The sequence below is a fragment of the Syngnathoides biaculeatus genome, chromosome 18 (genome assembly GCF_019802595.1).
Source record: "Syngnathoides biaculeatus isolate LvHL_M chromosome 18, ASM1980259v1, whole genome shotgun sequence".
NCBI lineage: Eukaryota > Metazoa > Chordata > Actinopteri > Syngnathiformes > Syngnathidae > Syngnathoides > Syngnathoides biaculeatus.
In genome coordinates this window covers 10,721,447-10,741,228 of record NC_084657.1, presented here as the reverse complement: position 1 = coordinate 10,741,228, position 19,782 = coordinate 10,721,447, and the positions used below count along the sequence as shown (strand labels likewise).

The 19,782-nt window shown below is 47.1% G+C and overlaps 3 protein-coding genes across 4 annotated transcripts; 2 read left to right on the top strand and 1 right to left on the bottom strand.

The window, feature by feature from the left end:
- Nucleotides 1-491: 491 nt before the first annotated feature.
- Nucleotides 492-6,795, top strand: LOC133491393 (neuronal acetylcholine receptor subunit alpha-10-like). Its single transcript, XM_061802439.1, has 6 exons — nucleotides 492-2,359; nucleotides 3,835-3,980; nucleotides 4,071-4,225; nucleotides 4,446-4,692; nucleotides 4,979-5,264; nucleotides 5,481-6,795. The coding sequence occupies exons 1-6, from the start codon at nucleotides 2,302-2,304 to the stop codon at nucleotides 6,038-6,040; spliced, it is 1,452 nt and encodes a 483-aa protein (XP_061658423.1). The 5' UTR covers nucleotides 492-2,301; the 3' UTR covers nucleotides 6,041-6,795.
- Nucleotides 6,796-6,940: 145 nt separating this feature from the next.
- slco2b1 (solute carrier organic anion transporter family, member 2B1) lies at nucleotides 6,941-14,205 on the top strand. 2 transcript variants are annotated; one of them, XM_061802435.1, is made up of 16 exons: nucleotides 6,941-7,225; nucleotides 7,326-7,484; nucleotides 7,631-7,844; nucleotides 8,839-8,976; nucleotides 9,162-9,336; nucleotides 9,403-9,636; nucleotides 9,716-9,814; nucleotides 10,147-10,277; nucleotides 10,347-10,422; nucleotides 10,510-10,674; nucleotides 10,776-10,965; nucleotides 11,476-11,620; nucleotides 11,722-11,885; nucleotides 11,960-12,024; nucleotides 12,112-12,232; nucleotides 12,865-14,205. In XM_061802435.1, the coding sequence occupies exons 3-16, from the start codon at nucleotides 7,800-7,802 to the stop codon at nucleotides 13,040-13,042; spliced, it is 1,926 nt and encodes a 641-aa protein (XP_061658419.1). In that variant the 5' UTR covers nucleotides 6,941-7,225; nucleotides 7,326-7,484; nucleotides 7,631-7,799; the 3' UTR covers nucleotides 13,043-14,205. The 2 variants fall into 2 exon arrangements, with proteins under 2 accessions (XP_061658419.1, XP_061658420.1); XM_061802436.1 differs by lacking the exons at nucleotides 6,941-7,225; nucleotides 7,326-7,484; nucleotides 7,631-7,844 and having other exon boundaries at nucleotides 8,840-9,336; nucleotides 9,416-9,636; nucleotides 12,865-13,058.
- Nucleotides 14,206-14,346: 141 nt separating this feature from the next.
- serpinf1 (serpin peptidase inhibitor, clade F (alpha-2 antiplasmin, pigment epithelium derived factor), member 1) lies at nucleotides 14,347-19,764 on the bottom strand. Its single transcript, XM_061802440.1, has 8 exons — nucleotides 19,515-19,764; nucleotides 18,551-18,608; nucleotides 17,314-17,518; nucleotides 16,660-16,815; nucleotides 16,372-16,575; nucleotides 16,012-16,148; nucleotides 15,716-15,926; nucleotides 14,347-14,598 (listed from the first exon to the last, which is right to left on the bottom strand). The coding sequence occupies exons 1-8, from the start codon at nucleotides 19,664-19,666 to the stop codon at nucleotides 14,354-14,356; spliced, it is 1,368 nt and encodes a 455-aa protein (XP_061658424.1). The 5' UTR covers nucleotides 19,667-19,764; the 3' UTR covers nucleotides 14,347-14,353.
- Between the last annotated feature and the right edge of the window lie 18 nt (nucleotides 19,765-19,782).

Below are 19,782 nucleotides of genomic sequence, written 5' to 3'. Positions count from 1 at the left end.
AGTTCTTCACCCGAAGTACCACCATCATTTGGTAGTCGACCCAAGTGTTCATCAGCAAGAAGTTATGAGGAAAGTAATTATATCGTTAAACAGTATTAATAATAGCCGTTTGAACGTCAACATTGTTTACATATAGGGAAATTAAAAAAAACTGCATTTAATGATGCAATGATAATGTCCATCCATCTGTCCATCTCTCCAAGCTGCTTATCCTCACAAGGGTCACGGGAGTGCCGGAGGATATCCCAGGCAGGCAGTAGCAGGGCGCATTATGTGCATCCATCCTTTTTCTGAACGGCTTATTCTCACGAGGGTTTTGGGAGTGCTGGAGCCAATCCCAGCTGTCATCGGGCAGGAGGGGAGGGGCACACCCTGGACTGGTTGCCAGCCAATATCAATTATAATGTATTACACATAAAAGTGAGTTGTTAAAAATTGCACCTAAATCAATATTTAAATATGCACAATTCTTTTAATTTTTTTTTTTTTTCGTGAATGAAAATGTGAATTTCAGAGTGAAATACAACAACTATTCTTGGGCAGTAATTCTTTCAGATACCACTGGAGGGCGCTGTTACACTTACCACACTAAGAATAGTTGCTCTAGCTTATTACCACCCCCCTCGACCCCGCCCCGTACCACCACCACAAAAAAACGAAGCACACGAAAAGTAAAGTGCATTTTCCCTTTTGCCCCAAGAGTACCCAATCATTTAACACTAATCCCTTAATCTCTACTTTTCAAAGTTTGTTATTTAGGATTAATTTGAAAGAGGAAGACCCCTTGATGAAGGTCATCTTGCATCGGGAGCCGCCGAGGTCGCGTGAAAGTCCCGCACCGGAAGCCACGTTTGCCTCTACACTACACGTAGAACGTACACTTGTATGTTTAGCTTGATGCGAATTATACATCTAGTTTGTGTTCAGTTATGACTTATTGTGTCCCTTTGTTTTCTTTTCTTGTGTTCAATTGTCTTTGATGATGTTCTATTGTGTTCTACGTTCTCATCTTTGATGATGTTCTATTGTGTTCTACGTTCTCGTTTATCCTGTTATGTTCTCGTAGCATTTTCTGATGTCTTCTGTTGTTTTGTATTGTGTTGCAGTCTTATGTTCAATGCATTTCTGTTTTGGTCGATTTATTGTGTGCTATTTAGTTCCATTCTGTTGTATTATTTTATTTTGTATTGAGTGCTGATGTCCAAAAAATGTCCTATAAAACATTTCTAAAGAATTTCCAAAGAACTATAGAACTTTTAGGACCCAAGTCCTATAGAATTTATATAGAAATTTTATTGTTTTGTAGAAATTCTATAGAAAATCACAGCCAAAGTTCTATAGAACAAGATTTTCTGTACACATTCTATAGAATTTCTATAGAATTTTTTTAGCAGGCAGTGTTCTATTGTGTCATAATGTGTTTTTTAATGCTTCCTTGTGTTTTTTTTTTTCGTGTTCCATTGTGTTGTACTTTATTGTGTTCTATTTTGTTGCTTTTCTGTACTATTTTCAGTGTGTCAGGTTTAAACCCAACCGCTGGACTAAATATGCAAATGAAGGGACAGAAGAGGTCTTCAATTCGTCCTGTATGTGGAGAAACTGGTTTGGCTGACCAGCTGCACCTCCCAAAACCCGTTCTGAGTCAGCCTTACCGGTGTCCCACCTTTTTATTAGTTTCTGAGGACGAAAGATCACAAGGTTACAAATTCAAATGGAGGAACAGATGGCAATACCGATACAAAGACGAATACTAAAACATTTCTAACAATGGCGTTGAGGAGTATCTTCTTGGAAGTCAGCAAGGGGGGTGCGTCGCTCCTCAAGGTGTCGCTGGGTCACACTCCGGGTCACACAGCCGCTCGGAAGGGGAACAATACCAAAAGAGAGCAATAGAAAAGCAAGAATAATAAAAACAATGGACACGGTGTTTTTTGTATGTTGTACTGTTCTGTTGTGGTGTTTAATGACATTTTATTTATAAATATTGTGTATTTTCTCTCTTTTGTTGTGTTGTTCCCGTTTGTACGGAATGCCGCTGTCCTCTCTTGAGTTGTCGAGGGGTCAGGTGCGACACCTCGTCTGGCGTCAGGGGGTCCCAACGGCCTCTGTTGGGTCTTCTTATCACCAAAGAGGACCCGTTTGAATGAATCATTTTGCCCGTTTTTTAAGATGAGGCTGGACCTTCTCGTCTTCACGGGGAGGAGGAGCAGGAGAACGCTTGCGACCTCCTGAAGCATCAGCGACTTGTCCTCTCTCACAGCAGCTCTTCCTGTCGGCGGGCGGAGGAGGAAGAAGATAAAGATGACGATGAAGATGGCGTGTAACTCCTGCGTTGTTTTTCTTCTCCTTTGTCTTCCAGGTAAGACAAAATTTGCTTTGATGCCTTTCACCCTTTCATTGTGAACAGCTTCTTTTTTTGTTCTCCATGTTTTTGCTGTTTTTGAGATTGTCTTCTCGTGGTGCACAAAGATCTTTTACACGTCCCCAAAACGTTTGTACATTGTAATGTTCTTCTTTCAACAGCTGATAAATTTATTTTACCTGCTAATGCCCTGGTGTATAATGAATCCTAGCTAAACTGGGTAAAAAATGATTGAGAAATGTTTGAAAATTCTCAGTTACAGAACTGGGGTCCCTCAAGGGTCACTTTTACGACCCATTTTGTGCGGAATGCTTATAAATGACCTTGCCCGAGTATGTCCAGATTTTAACGTTGTAATTTTTTTTCTGTGGTTGTTGTTGTTGTTTTGTAAACAGCAACATATGCAAATTAGCTGTTGGCCAATGGTGGTCCAATTGTTTTTAATTGTGAGCTATCCCTGGAAAAAAAAATGGAAAGAAATAAAATGCTTGTCAAGAGGATGCTCACAAAGATGCACTACTATTGTCTATAAATTTCAGTCACAGGGAAATAAATGTCTGGTAGATTATTTGGGTGTTTGTCATTGTGGGATGGAGGATGGTGCGTGTGGCCCCCCCTTATGTCCATGTTTGTACATGAGGTGCTAACGACCTCGAGTCAGTTGTCGAGTTTTTTCTGAAGGTCCTTGAAGTGAGCTCACTGCCTTGTATGTGCAACGATGCCAGAACAACCAACAACTCCACGTGATGTCTCACACACACAGATGCGTGTAGACGGATAGATAGATAGATAGATAGATAGATAGATAGATAGATAGATAGATAGATAGATAGATAGATAGATAGATAGATAGATAGATAGATAGATAGATAGATAGATAGATAGATAGATAGATAGATAGATAGATAGATAGATAGATAGATAGATAGATAGATAGATAGATAGATAGATAGATTGATTGATTGATTGATTGATTTTGAGTTCTAGTCCCAAGGGAATTTCCAATCCCAAAAGAGAAGGATCTAGTCTTGAGGGAATGTACTAGTAGTGAGAGTAGGCACTTGTCCTAATAGTTGCTTTTAAACCTGAGAGAAGCTTCTAGTCCACAGAAAACTTGTAAACCCTGAAAGAAAGTTCTAGTCCTAAGAGAAGGTTCTTGGCCCGGCTCGATGCTACAATGACAATAAAGAGATTCCGATTGTGAGAGAAGTTTCTCGTCCTGAGAGAATTTACTAGTCCAGAGAGCTGGTGCTAGTCCCACGGGATGATTTTAAACTCCAGAGAAGGTTCTAGTCCCAAGAGAAGATCCATCCATCCATCCATTTTCAACACCGCTTATCCTGGTTAGGGTCGCAGGGTCAAGAGAAGATTCTTGTTCCTAAAGTTGGTACTCATCCCAAATGAACGATTTAAAAACCTGAAAGTCATACCCTGTTACCTAACCCTGACATCACTTCCTGTGTGGGTTGCAGCATGTCAGTCAGCGCACGGCCGCTACGCCCAGAAGCTCCTGGTTGACTTGTTTGCCAACTACACTAACGCCCTGCGCCCGGTGGCGGACACGGACCACGTCATCAACGTGACGCTTCAGGTCACGCTGTCACAGATCATCGACATGGTGATCGGAACGCTCGCACTCGACGTTCTGCGTGGATGTGTACAGTTCGTGCTAAGGTCTGTGTGTACGTGTGTGTGCGTGGTCCTTCAGGACGAGAGGAACCAGATTCTGACCACCTACCTGTGGGTGCGGCAGGTGTGGATGGACGCCTTCCTGGCCTGGAAGAAGGACGACTACGACGGGCTAGACACCATCCGCATCCCCAGCAGCTACGTGTGGCGGCCCGATATCGTCCTATACAACAGGTGAGATTTATTATTTGTTGGAGGGCGTTCCAGTCATTTGGTGCCCCCCCTCCCAAAAAAAAAAAAAAAAGATCAACCAAAATTTGTGCAGATTGTGGAAATGAAGATTTTAATCAAACTGCTGGAATGTAGTGTTCTGGTGGTGGTATGCGTGGTGAGCAGAAAGCTTTTTTTGGAACTTAACAAATCAGGCCCGCTGAGTACTCCTTGTCCACTGCAGTGCCGACGACGAGTTTTCCAGCTCCATGGAAACCAACGTGGTCCTGAGACACGACGGCCAGGTGATGTGGGACCAGCCGGCAATCACCAAGAGCTCGTGCTCCGTGGACGTGGCCTTCTTCCCCTTCGACGTCCAGCAGTGTCACCTCACGTTCGGCTCCTGGACTCACAACGGCAACCAGATGGACTTGTTCAACGCGTTGGACAGCGCCGATCTGGCAGACTTCATCCCCAACGTGGAGTGGGAGGTGAGCCGTCATTAGGCTTTTCGAGGAGTTTCTTGAGGAGACCCAAGCTTCTCTCATTGTCTTCGATGATACTAACGCAAAAGTTGAATTTAGGTAACGGAACTCTTCTTGGGTTAAAGGTGAAATGTCATCAACAACCAAGAAAATCAAATACTTTTCTTTGCTTCTGAGGAATCTCTGAGAAACGTCTGGATTCCAAGAAGAATCCAATTGCGTCTATTCAATGTTTGCAGATTACCATGACCTAGTTGACTCGGGGTTCTCCGCTTCAATGTTCCTTCGGCAGATCCTGGGAATGCCTGCCAAGAAGAACGTGATCCTTTATGGCTGCTGCTCAGATCCGTACCCGGACATCACCTTCACCCTCCATTTGAAGAGGAGGTCCTCCTTCTACATCTTCAACCTGCTCCTTCCTTGCATGATGATCTCCTTCCTGGCCCCGCTGGGATTCTACCTGCCGGCCGACTCCGGCGAGAAGGTCTCGCTGGGCGTCACCGTCCTGCTGGCCCTGACCGTCTTCCAGCTGCTGGTTGCTGAGAGCATGCCGCCCTCTGAGAGCGTCCCACTCATCGGTGAGTCCACGTAAACTGGTGAGTCCGCCTGCTGGTTCGGCACGTTCAAGGAGGCCTTTTGAATGTTTCATGGCAGTTTCATATGTGACCCATCAGAGGTCAAATAAGTGAGCTGAATTTGCATCTGCTACATTCAACACCTCAATGTTTGGTTGTTGTTGTTTTTTTTTAATATTTTAATAATGTTGTTGTCCTTTGTTGTGTGTCGCCGGGCAGGAAAGTACTACATCGCCACCATGACGATGGTGACGGCGTCCACGGCGCTCACCATTTTCATCATGAACATCCACCACTGCGGCCCAGACGGACAACCCGTGCCGGCTTGGGCCGAACGCTTCATCCTCAAATATTTGGCCCGCGTGTGCTTCGTTTACGAACCGACGGACGAGCGCTTCGGCGCGCCATCCGCCAGTAAACGGCCGGAATCCGACGGGAACAAGTGCAACGGCGAGCCGCCGTGCCTCGACAAGAGCGGCCGGAAGGAGGACACCTTCGGCACGCTGGACCACGTGGACGTGGGTGAAGATACCACAGAGGGCGAGCGGTCGGGAGGAGGCGACGCGGATAGCAGGAAGGAGGCGTGCGATTGCCGTCATCACCAAGGTCTGCGCAGGAACGTGGAGTACATCGCCAACGCCTACCAGGACCAACGTGACGCCCAGCTGCGCGTGGGAGAATGGAGGAAGCTCGCCAAGGTCATGGATCGCTTCTTCATGTGGCTCTTCTTCATCATGGTCTTCATCATGAGCCTCCTGATCCTGGGGAAGGCCGTCTGATCGGCGCCGCGGCACCGGTACCTTGACTTTTGAGCGCCCCAACTTACCAGCTTTTCGAGCTTTGAGCCGTTTATCATTCGGAGGTTTTTGCTTTGCGTTGCGAGCCAAAAATTGGAGTCACAAGCGAGTTTCAGATACCCGCCGGAGTGAAGTGAAAAGGTGCTGTCATCCCCTCACGCCTAGGCTGCAACTAGCGATTATTCTAACGATGGATTGATTTGCCAATTCCTTTTCTTTGACTAATCGAATTGCATTAAAACATTTCAAATTTTCATCCCTTTATTAAAAAACAAGACTATTTCAACTTGACTGAAGAAAAAGCACAAACATAAATTGATTATAATTCAGTCAGTGGTTCGGTCCATAGCATGTCAGAAAATGGGCAAAAATGTTGATCGTTGTCTTTTCAAATGTTTTATTTTGATCCAGCATGGTGATAATTAGTCAGTGCAATTGAATTGCGTTCTGGCCTTCGTCACAGAAGGAATTCAACTCTTAAGTCAAGGTACCGCTGTACTCGCCATCCGCCCACACCCCCGTCAACGTTATTGCTTCGTGCCGTCGTCTGACATTCTGGACCTTCACCGCTGCTCCGTGGCACCGTGGAGAGACCCGACCGCCGTGGCTCCAGCTGGGATGCAGGACTCGTCTTCTTTCCATTGGCACCAAAGTTGAGCATCAAAAGCAAATTGTGTGCGTGCGTGCCAAATGTATCAAGAAGTCACACGTCACATTAAACATGCGCCTTTACTTCCCGATCGTTTCTTCCTCTTCTCTTACACACCTTCCAAAATGATTGACAGTTGCATGCCGTGCATCGGTTCTCAAACTTTTTCCATCCATGATTTCCTCTTGGCGACTGTAGCGAACATGTCCACGTTTTGAAGTTTTATTCGCCAGATCACAAGCCACGCAAGTTGATCTCCCAATAACTCGTCGCTACGCTGCCTGACTTGAGGTGCTCTGCATCACGGCATGTTTACATAACCTTCCAAATATCATTTCATAAAACTATTTAATGATACAAAAGGAAATAAAGCAAACAGTACAGTACAGTGTACAGTAATGAGGTTTTTTTTGTTTTGTATGTGATGACCTTGACTCTTTTGGATGAGCGGTGTCACTTTGGATGCTTTCATCTGGCGCCTCCGGCAGGTCACGACGGAGCTTGCAGAGTCCTCAGCGGTGGGCCGCATTCCACTGGACGAGCTTCTGCGTGCTGACTTAACTTGAACAACATCTGACATGTGCTCACTCATCCACTTCCCGTCCCTCCCTCTCACAGTTTCTGCAGGCTTCGAGGTTCAAATTCCAAATGGCTCCTCCCCCCCCCCCACCTCCTCCTCGGCCCTCCTTCCAAATCTCCTGGTCTTCCTCTTGTCTTTACGGAAACAAGCTGCTGCTCTTCATCACCACCACCACCACCGTCGTCATCACCGCTACAGTGAGTTTCTGTGATTTTTCCTTTCTTTTCCTCTCTTTCCCAGAACTTGCTTCACTTCGTCCAGTCACACGATCGAGATAACGATGAAGGTGTTGCAAATTTTCACTGCGATCATTGATTTTTTTTTTTTTTTGCTGTCATACAAGATGGAGCAACAGTGCATGTTGACATTGCACCGCTGATGAGCTGGGTCTTTCCTTCCTGCCTCCCTAATATGTGCCACGTTTTATTGTGGTGCAAATCAGCATTCATGTAAAGATCGTGTGAGGTGTGAAGATCTCGTAACGTCGGACCTCCTTTTTGCTCCTTAGCGTTATGGAGGCGAAAGTGAGGAGCAGGAGCGTCTTCAGCAGCGTCAAGGTAACAACAACAACGCTACTCGGAAAACAATTGCTACGATCCGACCCAATGTTGGGTGTGCGTGGCAATTATAAGAGGATGTACAGAAAAGTCTGAGAGCCAAGAGTGAAACTAAACAGGAAGTCTGCAATTTTGGGTTGAAACGGCAATTTCAGACAAATTCCAGGGCCTGTACCGCAAAGGGTTCAATGAACTCTGACGAGGAAAAGGCCAGGCTGCAAGTTTTTGCCTTTTATAACCTGAATTTTCCTTAACGAGAGTATTTTTCCCAAGAGTTGTTTTGTAAGCGGATTTTTTTGTTCCAAGAGACGTTTGTAAGTCGAGGTACCACTGTAAAATGTGATTGTGAAAAAGTTACAAAAGAAATAATCAAGGTTGTTGGTGGACATGTCCATTATGAACTTTCAAAGTTTGGAATTTAACCGAGAAGGCAGTTTCGTGCCATGTCCCTTAAGACTTTTCCGTCCCATCCTGTTAGTGACGTGTACACCTGATTTCATACTGATAGGTGAAACTTGTTTTTTGATCTCATTTTGTTTTATCTGACTTTCAAGCTCATGAATTTGTCCATCAAGGTCAATTAAAACCAAAATTCTGTTCGTGGCTTCTTGTGACTTTTCATGCATACCCACATCTACACCCAAACATACGTACACTCCCACTTTTATATCTGATGATGGAACCGGTTTGGGGAGCTTTTTTTCCCTCTAATTTTGGGTCTTTGGTATTGGTGCAAAAACGAAACTTCACACTAAAATGGCCGACTTGATGCTTATGGGTCTTTAAGACTTTTTTTTTTTTTTTTTACTTTTTCTCTTTTACGGTAGACACGTATAGCTAATTTCATATTGATTGGTGAAACTGGTGTCTAGGGCTGAAGAACACCACGGAATACTTTGATTCCTAGAAGTTCTGTGCACCATCAGGTGCTCGGAGCCGCTTGCATTTGACGTTTGAAGTGTGCAGTGGTGTTTTTTTTTGGGGGGGGGCGCAGGTGTTCGTGGCGTGTCAGAGTGTGCTGCAGTTGTCACAGCTCCTGGTGTCGGGCTACATGAAGAGCTCCATCTCCACCATCGAGCGGCGTTACGGTCTCTCCAGTCAGAAGTCGGGCCTGCTGGCCGCCTTCAACGAGGTCATCGCCATTATTTTCCGTCATGGCTACTTAAGTCCAACGTATATAAAATATTGACTCTCCGTCTATTTTAAGCAAAAGCTGAAACGGAGATGTGACCAATGTATTTAGAATACACACTTGTACTGTATGTCCACGTCTATATCTGCGCATACTTTGCATGCGTCTATCTTTCGGTCTACCAGGTGGGCAACACGGTGCTGATCGTGTTCGTCAGCTTCCTCGGGAGTCGTGTTCACCGCCCTCGCATGATTGGCTTTGGCGCTCTGCTCGCGTGTTTGGCCTCGCTGCTGATGGCGCTGCCGCACTTCCTGAGCGGGCCGTACCGCTACGACAACCAGCGGTACCGGAATGGCGACTGTGAGTCCCAACCCACTCATTGGCGTGTACTCAAACACGAGTGTATTTACTTGCGTTTCTCTGCAGCCAGCTGGAACAGCTCCGGCCTCTGCTACGTCCAAAGCGTTCACCTCGCCAACTCCACCGCTCCGTCATCCAATCAGAGCTGCAGCGAGCAGGAAAGCTCCACCCACGACGGTATCTACACTCTGCTGCTATTTGCTCAGCTGCTGCTGGGCGTGGGCTCTGTGCCCATGCACCCTTTTGGCATCTCTTACATTGACGACCATGCCAGCAAGAAGAACTCTCCGCTCTACCTGGGTATGCAGCCGCCATCGTACTATGAAGTCATATGTCCTTCATAAAGTCTTGTGGTTGGTGACATTGGCGTTTGTGTCAGGCATCCTATTGGCCGTCACCGCCATTGGACCCGCCTTTGGTTTCCTCAGCGGGGCATTTCTGTTGCGACTCTACGTCGACTTTGACAAAATATCTGCAGGTCTGTACATTTTTAGATTTATCTATATGTTTACTTATACATCCATAAACAGTATGCATAAAAAAAAAACAATCCATAGAGCTAGCTGTAAGTCTGTATACACTGTACTCATACCAAGGCCTACTGGGAGAAATTTAAGGGTTCAGTGGTTTGCCCAAAGACATTTCTGCAGCAGACAATCTGAGCCTAGATTCGAACTGTCAATACTTCTGTCAGCGGACGAATAGTTGTACCAAGTGATCCACAGCCGCCTGTCCATTTACAATTTTACACGTCAATCGGTGCAGGTTAATCGCCTGTCCATATGGATACATTATTTCTGTATGTATCAGATGAGGTGGAACTGGATCGCAAAGACCTGCGCTGGGTTGGCGCCTGGTGGCTCGGCTTCCTGGTGGCGTCCTGTCTTCTCTTCATGGCCGCCTTGCCATACTTCTTCTTCCCCAGGGACATCCCCCCGGAGGTCAGGTGGACAGTGTGTGTGTGATTTACAATATATGTGCGGTCATGTCACGTTTATGTATTTATGCAGGATGAGTCGCAAGCAGACAAAAAGCAACAGCAGCTGGATACTTTCCAGGAAGTCAGCCTTGTTCACTTCCTTAAAAGTCAGCATTTATTTCATGTTCTACTTCCTTTCACTTCCGGTCTTGTCTAGTCTGGACGTGGGCTCGATCATGTGGGTCTCCTTTTAGGTTTTCCAAGCATGTTGTGTCGGACCCTGCGGCGTCCCGTCTACCTCCTGGTGGTCCTGGCGCAGGTCAACCTGGCCGCCATGGTGTCCGGCCTCGCCACCTTCACGGCCAAGTTCATTGAGAAACAATTCAGCCAGACGGCGGACTTCTCTGCCGTCATGATTGGTGCGAGTAGTGTATGTGTGACATGGGTGCCCGTATGTGCACGTGCCAACATGGGCCCTTCTGCTGGCCTAGATTTTCAGACCTTCTTGTCTTCCTCCAAGGTGGCCTGTGCATCCCTCTGGGTGTGCTCGGCACCATGCTCGGCGGAGTCCTGATGCGGCGCTGGACTCTTGGTGTCACAGGCGCCAGCAAGTTCTGCACCACCGCCATCTTGCTCAGCCTTCTCTGTGCTTTCCCTCTCGTCCTCATGGGCTGCCCCACGCAAAAGATCGACGGGGTCTTCCCGCCTCGGTAACAGCCCCGCAACCATAAGTAACAACACAGCAACCAACAACACAAATAACTCCTGAACCAACATCACAACGAAAATCTGAACCAAAACCAGTGACAATGCGTCCCAGAAAGAACCTAAACCATGACCAACCAGAGGACCAAAAGAAGTAACACCATCAAAACCAACAACAGAATAACCAACACAACAAATGCCTGATCTAAAACCACAACAAACACTTAATTCAAAACAAGAACCAGAACCAAAACCAAAATGTGTGAGGACACTGCAACCACAACCACAACCATTACCACGACCGAAACACTCAGAAAACAACCACAACCAGCACCATACCCATTACCAGAACTGAAACCTGAACCAAGACAAGAATAAACACAGAATAATAACACCACGATCAACACGAGAACATAGTACAGAAATAACAGACGTAACACCACAACCAAAGTGATACCAAAACCGTACCGACACTGGAACCGCACCGTGTGTGTTTGTGTGCGGGTGTGTGCCAGGAGTACGGCACCATGGTGCAGCTCGGCATGTCAATGTGTCCCGGAATCGTTTAATCCGGTGTGCGGTTCTGACGGTGTCGAGTTCACGTCTCCGTGTCGTGCCGGCTGTGTCTCTGTGGAAATGTACAGCGCCAAAAAAGTCATCGTAAGGAAAATTTTAAAAATACAAACACTCTTGCAGCCCGAGGGCGGGCACTGATGTTACGCCCCCCTATCGAATTAATCCTCGAACGTCTTTCCATAAAGAACTTCACAGAGTGTCGGTGCGTGGGCGAGGCCGGTGGCTCGGCAACACCCGGAACCTGCGGGAGTGGGTGCGGCCGCTTCCTGTTGCCTTTTGTTGTCCTGATGGCCGCCAGCTGTCTCATCGCGTCCTTGTGCCAGACGCCGTCCTTTGTCATCATCCTCAGGCACAAAAATCCAGAACAGCCACCAAACTGTTCTTGTCAATATGCCCGCTTACGTTTGTGTGTCTGTGTTACAGGACGGTGTCAGCGCAAGAAAAGTCGTTGGCAGTGGGCGTCCAATATATGGTCTTCAGGGTCCTCGGTGAGTTTGGTGATACAATGGCGGTCGTGTGACCAGACAGGAAGTGAGGCGGGTTCTGAGTCGGCGATATTGCTGGCGTGTGTGCAGCCTTCATGCCCTGCCCGGTCCTCTACGGCGCCGTCATCGACACCACGTGCGTCCTGTGGGACAGGAAGTGCGGCAAGCAGACTTCCTGTCTCTACTACGACTTGGACCGCTTCAGACACAGGCCAGTCACTGTCCCTTTTGTTGTATCGTTTGGCATGTAGCCTTTTACCATGTAGCATGTGAATTTTGTTGCTGAGCTCCTTGCTGTCGAAGTGCTGAAACCTTCATAAGTAGGACATCAAAAGTTCACAAAAGGTCAAATTCAGTGCACCCTTGCAAGTTACAGTCAATTTGATATTTTGCTGTGTCACAGCTATAAATAATGTGGCCCGCTGAGTAGTAGTAACTTGGCACCTCCGTGTACGGTGTATCTGTCTGTAATGTACTGCCCCCAGTGGCCGAGGTGCACACACCAGAAGGAGCAGCACAATGTGTATTGAATTGAAACAAAAAAAAAATGTGCATAAAAACTTTCATTCTTTACATTCCTGTCATTATTGTATGTTTGTACAATGTTCTACAGGTACAATAAGATTTTTTTTTTTTTTAAAGAAACACACTATAGAAAATTTTTAAATGTGTTTTTCATTAATCGGTTATGAATCAATTTTAATTGTATAACTATTTTTTGCGCATCATCTTCAAATGATCACACCCATGTATCAAAAGTGTGTCCACCAATACTGTAGCATACAATATGCACGTGAATGTGTGTGTTTGTGTTTCAAAGAGGGACTATGTGTGATTTTGCAGGTTTTTGGGTGTCCAGGGGGTCTTCCTCTGCGGGGGTCTGCTGTGCTTCTTCTTGACCGTGCAGGTGCTGCACATGAGGAGGGAGGGGCTTGCGCCCCCGGAGGTTCCAAATCAGAACGTCTATGAGCTGGTGGACGAGCACAGCAAGGGTCGGGAAGCGATCCCACCCCAGACCTGAGGAGGCTCAAGAGAACACTGGGGAAAGACCTTTGACCCTTTATTCCACAGCATTGCTATCCAGTGTAAGGTCCCATACCATACCCAAACCCCAACCTTAAGATGGATATCAAAGATATGGAATAAATGCTTAAAAGGCTGAGCAAAGGACAGGATGCTGAGACAGATTTGACTTTTTGGGTCCACTTCCGCTTCGTTACGCGCGACAAGCGCAATTCCTCTTACGTCCACAAGGGAAAGTCACGTCACTGTTGTACAACCTGGCAGTTTCCTTGCACTCTGCGAAAATATGCGATGATGTAGCGCAGTTTCCATGCCGCCATCTTGTGTCCAAAGTTCCTTCCTACCTGGTATTAATGTGCACATGGTCATGTGTCTGGCAGATGTGTGTGCGTTTGTCTGTGTTCTCGCGTTTGCGCGCCTGTGGTTGTGTCTGCACATGTGTGTTTTTGTTGGTTTGTGTGTCTGTGGTCTACTCCTTGTGTGTGTGTGTCTATGTGAGTGACTCGGTTTATGTCTACACGGGTGTCTGTGGTTGTGTGTGAGCAGACGAGTGTGCTTTTGTGATTGTTTGTGCATGTGTGCGTTTGTGTGCATCACTGGGTGTGTGCATGTGTGTGTGTGTGCGTGTCTTTGCAGATGTTTCCGCACTAATGTTTAGCCTCTAAACCCTTTCTTTGTTCTCTTTGTCTTATAATTTTGCCGATGTGGTTTCTGTGTGTGTGTTAAGACAAATGTTCTTTTCTTTCTTTTTTGTTCTTTTTGAGTTTTCCCCGACGGGTTGAATTAAGAAGGAGACTAGGAAATGTTTTCTTTTTTTCCTTCCAACACTGGACAAACCTCAGGAATTTGATGACAAAATCAAAACCACATGGTAAACACACGCACACACTCATATTGTGAACTCATATGTGGAATGTGAGTGTATGATATGATCCACATGGGAAGATTGTATGGACGAACGCGAGTGTCAAACTATTTTCACGTTGCCGTTTTCCCGTTGTTGAAATGTGCTAGGGGTCAAAGATGACTAAAAAAAAAAGTCCTCAGTGGGGAAGAGATGTGAAAATTCGATGCGAACATTTTGTTTCATGATCATGTTTATTTTGCCACGTCACACAAATGTAACAACACTGTGACAAGTGACAATGTTTGTGATAAAAAAAAATCTTTTGGCTTAAAAATCCTCTTTCATCCTCATTGTCCTCCTAGGACCTGCTAAGAGTGTGTGTGCCTGTGCGAGTGTGCATGTGTGTGTGCGTGCTTGTTGTGTGTGTGTATATACATGCTTGCGTGTGTGCATGTGTGTGTGTTACAGGTCTTTGGGGTTGATGACTCTGCCGATGAGGAGCAGGGCCCCCGAGGCTTCGTCGCGAATGAGGAAGACGAAAGGGCGGTCCACGCGGTAGGTCAGGTGACTGGTGGCGGAGGTGGCGGGCGCCGACTGGTCGCCCTCGGGCCCTGTCTCCATGACGACCTTGTGATTGACGGTGACCAGCCTGGCGGGCTGCGCCGCGATCTTCTCCAAGTCCTGGTTAGCCAGCCAATCGGTGAGCCCTGCAAGGAGGGGGCGGCGCGTCGCAAGAGGAGACAAAACAGAACAGACGACTTAGGGGAGGATCTCGTTTCATTTCATGTCGATATTCTCGCTCCTTGACGGTCCAACCGCAGCCGGTTTTCACGTCGCCATGTTAGAGAGCATTTCTATTCGGAGGAATAAGCACTGACGAGGTTCCAAACACTTGCGAAAATCAAAATCGTCACTCGTAAAACCTTTGGCTGGAGGAGAAAATGTGAATAGAGGAGTGAGAAAAGAGAAGATTGCAGGTAGACAATTGGAATTTCGCCTTTAAGACCGAAGGTTCTACCCTCTAGCTCCTACCAATGACACAGAGGAAACACCATAAGACCACCTCAAAATGCCACTAATAACTGATTGTGGCTTGGGGACACGCTAACACTCATTCTGCTGTAAATGCAGCCTAATGACATCACCGGAAGACCAACCCGAAATAAACCTCAGAGACACCCTCAGATCGAAACTAAAGACACGAGATACCCTGACACTCATTCAAAATACAGACGAGACCTGAAACCCAACATAAAGACAAAAGGTCGGCCCTAAATAAACACTGGATACACCCTAAAGACACCCTGAGACCCATAGAAAATACAGACTAGAGATATCCTGGAGAGACCCTAAGACCTAACCTAATGAATCCCTGAGACTAACCATCCCTTAACACAACCTGGAGACATTAAATTCCACCTGAAGAACCCCTTGAGACAACTCTAAATACAGCCTAGAGACTGTCTGAAGACACTCTGGATGCACCCATTAAGATCTACCTCAACTCCACCACAGAGAACATCTACCCAAGATCTACACTAATGAAACCCTTAAATATGCAGCCTGGAGACACCCGAAGAACCACCCTAAATGCCGCCTAATGACTCCCTGAGACCTACCCTAAAGACATTCTGCACACCACCCCTAAATATATCCTGGAAGCGCACGAACTTCCAGCTTGAAAACACCCGCAAGAGAACCTACTCGAAATGCAGACTAAAAACACCCCGGAAATCCATCAGAAATGCACTCTGGAGGCACACAAAGAGCCACCCTAAATACACCCCAAGATCCACCTTATATGAGTCCTGGGTGTGGACTCACCCACGTCAGGGAGCAGCGTCATGAGGTCTGTGGCGTAGCTGAACTTGAGGACGGGCATGGTGAGAGTGACGTGTGTCGCGTGCAGCGTGCTGCCCAGGTCTTGCACGAACTCCGCAGTCAGCGTTTCCTCTAGGGCTGTCAGGTTGGACGTAACTTCTTGAGGGAGAAACACGAACATGCTCACTTGGTTCTGCAGGAGGATCTGTGCGATCTGGGAGAGAAACATAACAAAGGAAAGTTGGTGGGCGTGGCCACCGTGACATCACTCGAGCGGACACGCCGCCCATCCCACGCACCGTGCAGCTCAGGTCAGAGTCCACGCCCATCTTGATGGGGTAGTTGTTCTCTTGGATCATGGGAACCCGGACAGGCGCTTTACCCTCTTGTTGGAAGTTCTGCTGCGACTGAGGTTGGAACGCCGTCGCCCACTTCCCTGTTTGGTGCCATTTCCATTTGTTGTTGTTGATGATGATGTCATTGTCGTTTTCATTCATGGGATTGTTATTACTGTTGTTGTCTTAATATCGGATGGTTGGATGGATGGATGGATGGATGGATGGATGGATGGATGGATGGATGGATGGATGGATGGATGGATGGATGGCTGGATGGATGGATGGATACTGTAACATTATTGTTATTGTTTTTATTCCGACCTTTAAAGTAGGCGCCGGCCACAGCGTTGACTCCAGCTGTTCGGGGTAACGGCTTGGTCAGGAGGCGCTGCACTTTGTTGCCCGTCTCCGTCGCAACCCAGTCGTTGACGTCCTTGTTGTCCCGAGTTCCACCCTGCAGGGCTTTCGGTCGAATACCGTACTGCTGTTCCACAGCTGTGAAAAATTCCTGCTTGAGACGCAGACCTGAGAGAAAATGTTGCATTGCATCATGGGAACTGTGGTGTCAAAAGGTGCACATTTGATGGAGTCAGGTTTGTGAGGACTGACGTCTGGCCAGGTAGATGCGGGCAGCGGCACTCAGTCCTTTGTTACTCGTCTTGATGGAGCTAAGTAGATCTCGCAGAGTGTTGTGGAGCTGAGGGTCCTGCAGTGTGTGATACCTCAAGGCCCGGAAGAGCTGCCTCTGGGCATTTTCAGAAGCACCTGTGGAACCAACAGCGTGAGCCCGGAACAAGGACAAAGTCCGCTTATTCTAAAGAGAGCACAAATAAACCCCAAGACCTGCCCTGAAGACCTCCTGGAAAAACTACAAGACCGACCCTGAATGCAGCCGAGAAACACCCTGAAGACGCCCCGGAGGCAAAGTAAGATCCTCCCTAAGAACACCTATGATACACCCCATGATCCACCCTTAAGATGCCCCCTGATGACCTCTCAAGACCAACTCTAAAGATATCCTGGAGACAACCCAAGACCCATACTAAATATAGCACAGGCACCCTTAAAAGACTGCAAGGACACCCTGGATACACCCTAAGGCCCACCCTAAATGCAGCTAAGACACACCTTTGATCCATCCTGAGAGCCAACGTGGAGACATCCTAAGACCCACCATAAAGAGACACTGGAGACATTCTCAGACCCCTTTAAAGGCAGTCTAGAGTTACTGTCTCGGGTTTATATTTAATCCTGTGTACTCACCCATGGCCAACTGGGTGAGGACTGCAGAGACGCTGATGGGCGCAAGGAAGACGTTGGCATTGCTCTGGTGGGATGCCAGGGCACGGAAAAGGTTGTATCCAAAGTCCGAGGTGGCGGCTGCCATCTTGGTGGTGGGTGTAGTGAAGAGCTCCACATGTTCCGCTTGTTCATCCTCGCTGCCCGCCGGCTCGTCCTCTGTCTGTCCCTGCATCGTATTGGAAGACAGCCGTCACTCTAACGCGTAGAAGGGATAAGATGGTGACTGTCGAATCAGGAAATATGAGGTGTGTTGGGAATAACTCCCTTTCCGTTATATCGTGCCCTATATAGTGAGTTGACCATTTTGTAGTGCTGTTCGAATTTGTGGTGAGAAAATGTTATCGGTTATACAGTGCCCTTACTGTATCCTTCCATGAATCTTAAAAAGTAGTGGACAACACTGGTACCTCCCTAAAGATATCCTGGAAACACCCCAAGACACCCTAGGAATCACCCTATAGACACTTTTAAAAGACCCGAAGGATCAACCCAGAGAGACCTTAAGACCAACTCAAAAGTCAACCTGAAGACACCCCAAGACCCACTCAAAAGATACTGAGAACCAGCCCAAGACCTAGCTGGGATAAATCATAGGTCCCACCCTAAAAGTAACTTGGAGACACTCAAAGACCCACCCTAAAAGATCATCTGGGGACACCCTAAGAACCACCCAAAACATACTCTTGAGAAAAACTAATCACTGTCCTGAATGGAGTCTAGAGAGATACGCAGAAGATTTCCTGAATACACCCTGGAGACACCCTCAGGAGTCATTTGTTCCTCCCCTACTGACGTTCATCTAGAATGTCGTAATAGTGCTACAGCCATACATCCATCAGTTTTCTACCAGTTCTCTGGGTTGGGTCGCGGGGAAAGTAGCTTCAGCAGGGATACCCAGACTTCCCTTTCCCCGGCCACTTCTTCCAGGTCTTCCGGAGGGATCCCGAGGCGTTCCCACGCCAAGCGAGAGACATAAGTCTCTCCGGCGTGTCCTGGGTCATCCCCAGGGTCTCTTTCCGGTGGGACATGCCCGGAACACCTCACCAGGGAGGCGTCCGGGTAATTGTGCTACAGAACTGACATAATTAACTCTGCCTGAGTGGTGATTAGTGAATGATTCTGAACAAGTCTACTTTTTGTACGAATATTTGTCGTGAAATGCTTTCATCATCCGGTAAATTCACCATGTCGACGATACCTGAACCACGACCAAGACCACCAGGCCCAAAAGCAGTAGGGGTGTTGACCACTTCATCCTGCAGCACACACAAAGGTTAGGATAATTATTCGATTGTTCACGACTTTGTCTGTTTCATTTTGATGTTTTTAGCGGTTTTCATTCTTTTATTATGCTTCCTTTGAGATTAGTTTTCATCGCCCTTATCTAAATTTCTATTCCGGTGAACAAAAAAAAAACAACAACGTCTGTTTTTTTGGTTATCTGTAACAACCTTGACGCACACGCATATGCATTTAGATTTGGGAACAAAAGTGGGAGATTTCAAAGTCAAGGCCAGAATTAAAAACATGTTTGCGTGCCCCTCGGGCCACGCGACTTGGTCAGCAGGATGTTGCCAAAAGGGTCAAAGTGCGCGCACGCATGCACGCATGCACCACCAGACAGGTAGCAAAGCAAGTAAAAGTACAAATACTTTGTTTCTCAATATGTATGACTTTTTACTCCCTACATTAAAAATAGATGCGCGTTTTTGGAAACCTCACTTTATCCAAATAGGCCAGTTAAGTTTCTCAACCTCGGGGGAATGACGGCGTGATTACATAATTGACGGTAAAAATAGAATTTTACTTTTGAGTTACATACTTCACTTTATTTCAGGCATTGATGTAGTGATGACGTGGTTTCCCAGTTAATGTGAATGTGTAATGTGGGGGGGGGGGGAACCCCAATGCGTATTTTAGAGTACTTTAGTTTTCGAGTTGAATCAATACTTTTGCCACAGGTCACGTTTATAGGTGACGCCCACCCCACCCCCTCCCCTCAAAAAAGAGCCCCCTGAGTACGTCAGCGCGACAAAAGTGGACCCATTTGGACTTGGTTTGATTGTCTGGCCGACGTTGGTTCAGAAAACAGGCAAAAACAATCAATAAAAAGCAAAAATGGCGACGGCACCGAAGGAAAGAAGTGACGGATGCGCACTCACCTCGCAGCTGCAGCGTTGCTCCTCGCGGGCCGCACGCTCCACGTCGCCGCGCGTAACAGCGTGGCGCGCGCTCCTGGCCGTCTCGCTCCCGATCGGGGGCGCGCAGCCGGGACCGATCCCCAATCCACGTCGGAAATGGCCACCACAAACATTCGCCGTCACTCTGCAAGTGCATCATCCGTCGTGTCGTGCAAAAGTGTGTGTCCGTTGTTCGTATTCAGGTTACGAAACTGCAGATTTTCAATTCTGACTTTGAATTGTGAGCATG

Bases quoted from the DNA above. Each gene is read 5' to 3' on its own strand.
- serpinf1 (XM_061802440.1), bottom strand. From the start codon at position 19,666: ATGTTTGTGGTGGCCATTTCCGACGTGGATTGGGGATCGGTCCCGGCT. The intron at 17,519-18,550 runs GTATCGTCGACA...AATACGATGCAG, and splicing joins TGGTCTTGGTCGTGGTTCAG to GGACAGACAGAGGACGAGCC. The intron at 14,599-15,715 runs GTGAGTCCACAC...CCCTCCTTGCAG, and splicing joins GACGCTGCTCCCTGACGTGG to GGCTCACCGATTGGCTGGCT.
- LOC133491393 (XM_061802439.1), top strand. From the start codon at position 2,302: ATGACGATGAAGATGGCGTGTAACTCCTGCGTTGTTTTTCTTCTCCTT. The intron at 2,360-3,834 runs GTAAGACAAAAT...TGTGGGTTGCAG, and splicing joins TCTTCTCCTTTGTCTTCCAG to CATGTCAGTCAGCGCACGGC. The intron at 5,265-5,480 runs GTGAGTCCACGT...GTCGCCGGGCAG, and splicing joins TGAGAGCGTCCCACTCATCG to GAAAGTACTACATCGCCACC.
- slco2b1 (XM_061802435.1), top strand. From the start codon at position 7,800: ATGGAGGCGAAAGTGAGGAGCAGGAGCGTCTTCAGCAGCGTCAAG. The intron at 10,423-10,509 runs GTCAGCATTTAT...GTCTCCTTTTAG, and splicing joins CCTTGTTCACTTCCTTAAAA to GTTTTCCAAGCATGTTGTGT. The intron at 11,886-11,959 runs GCACAAAAATCC...TCTGTGTTACAG, and splicing joins TCCTTTGTCATCATCCTCAG to GACGGTGTCAGCGCAAGAAA.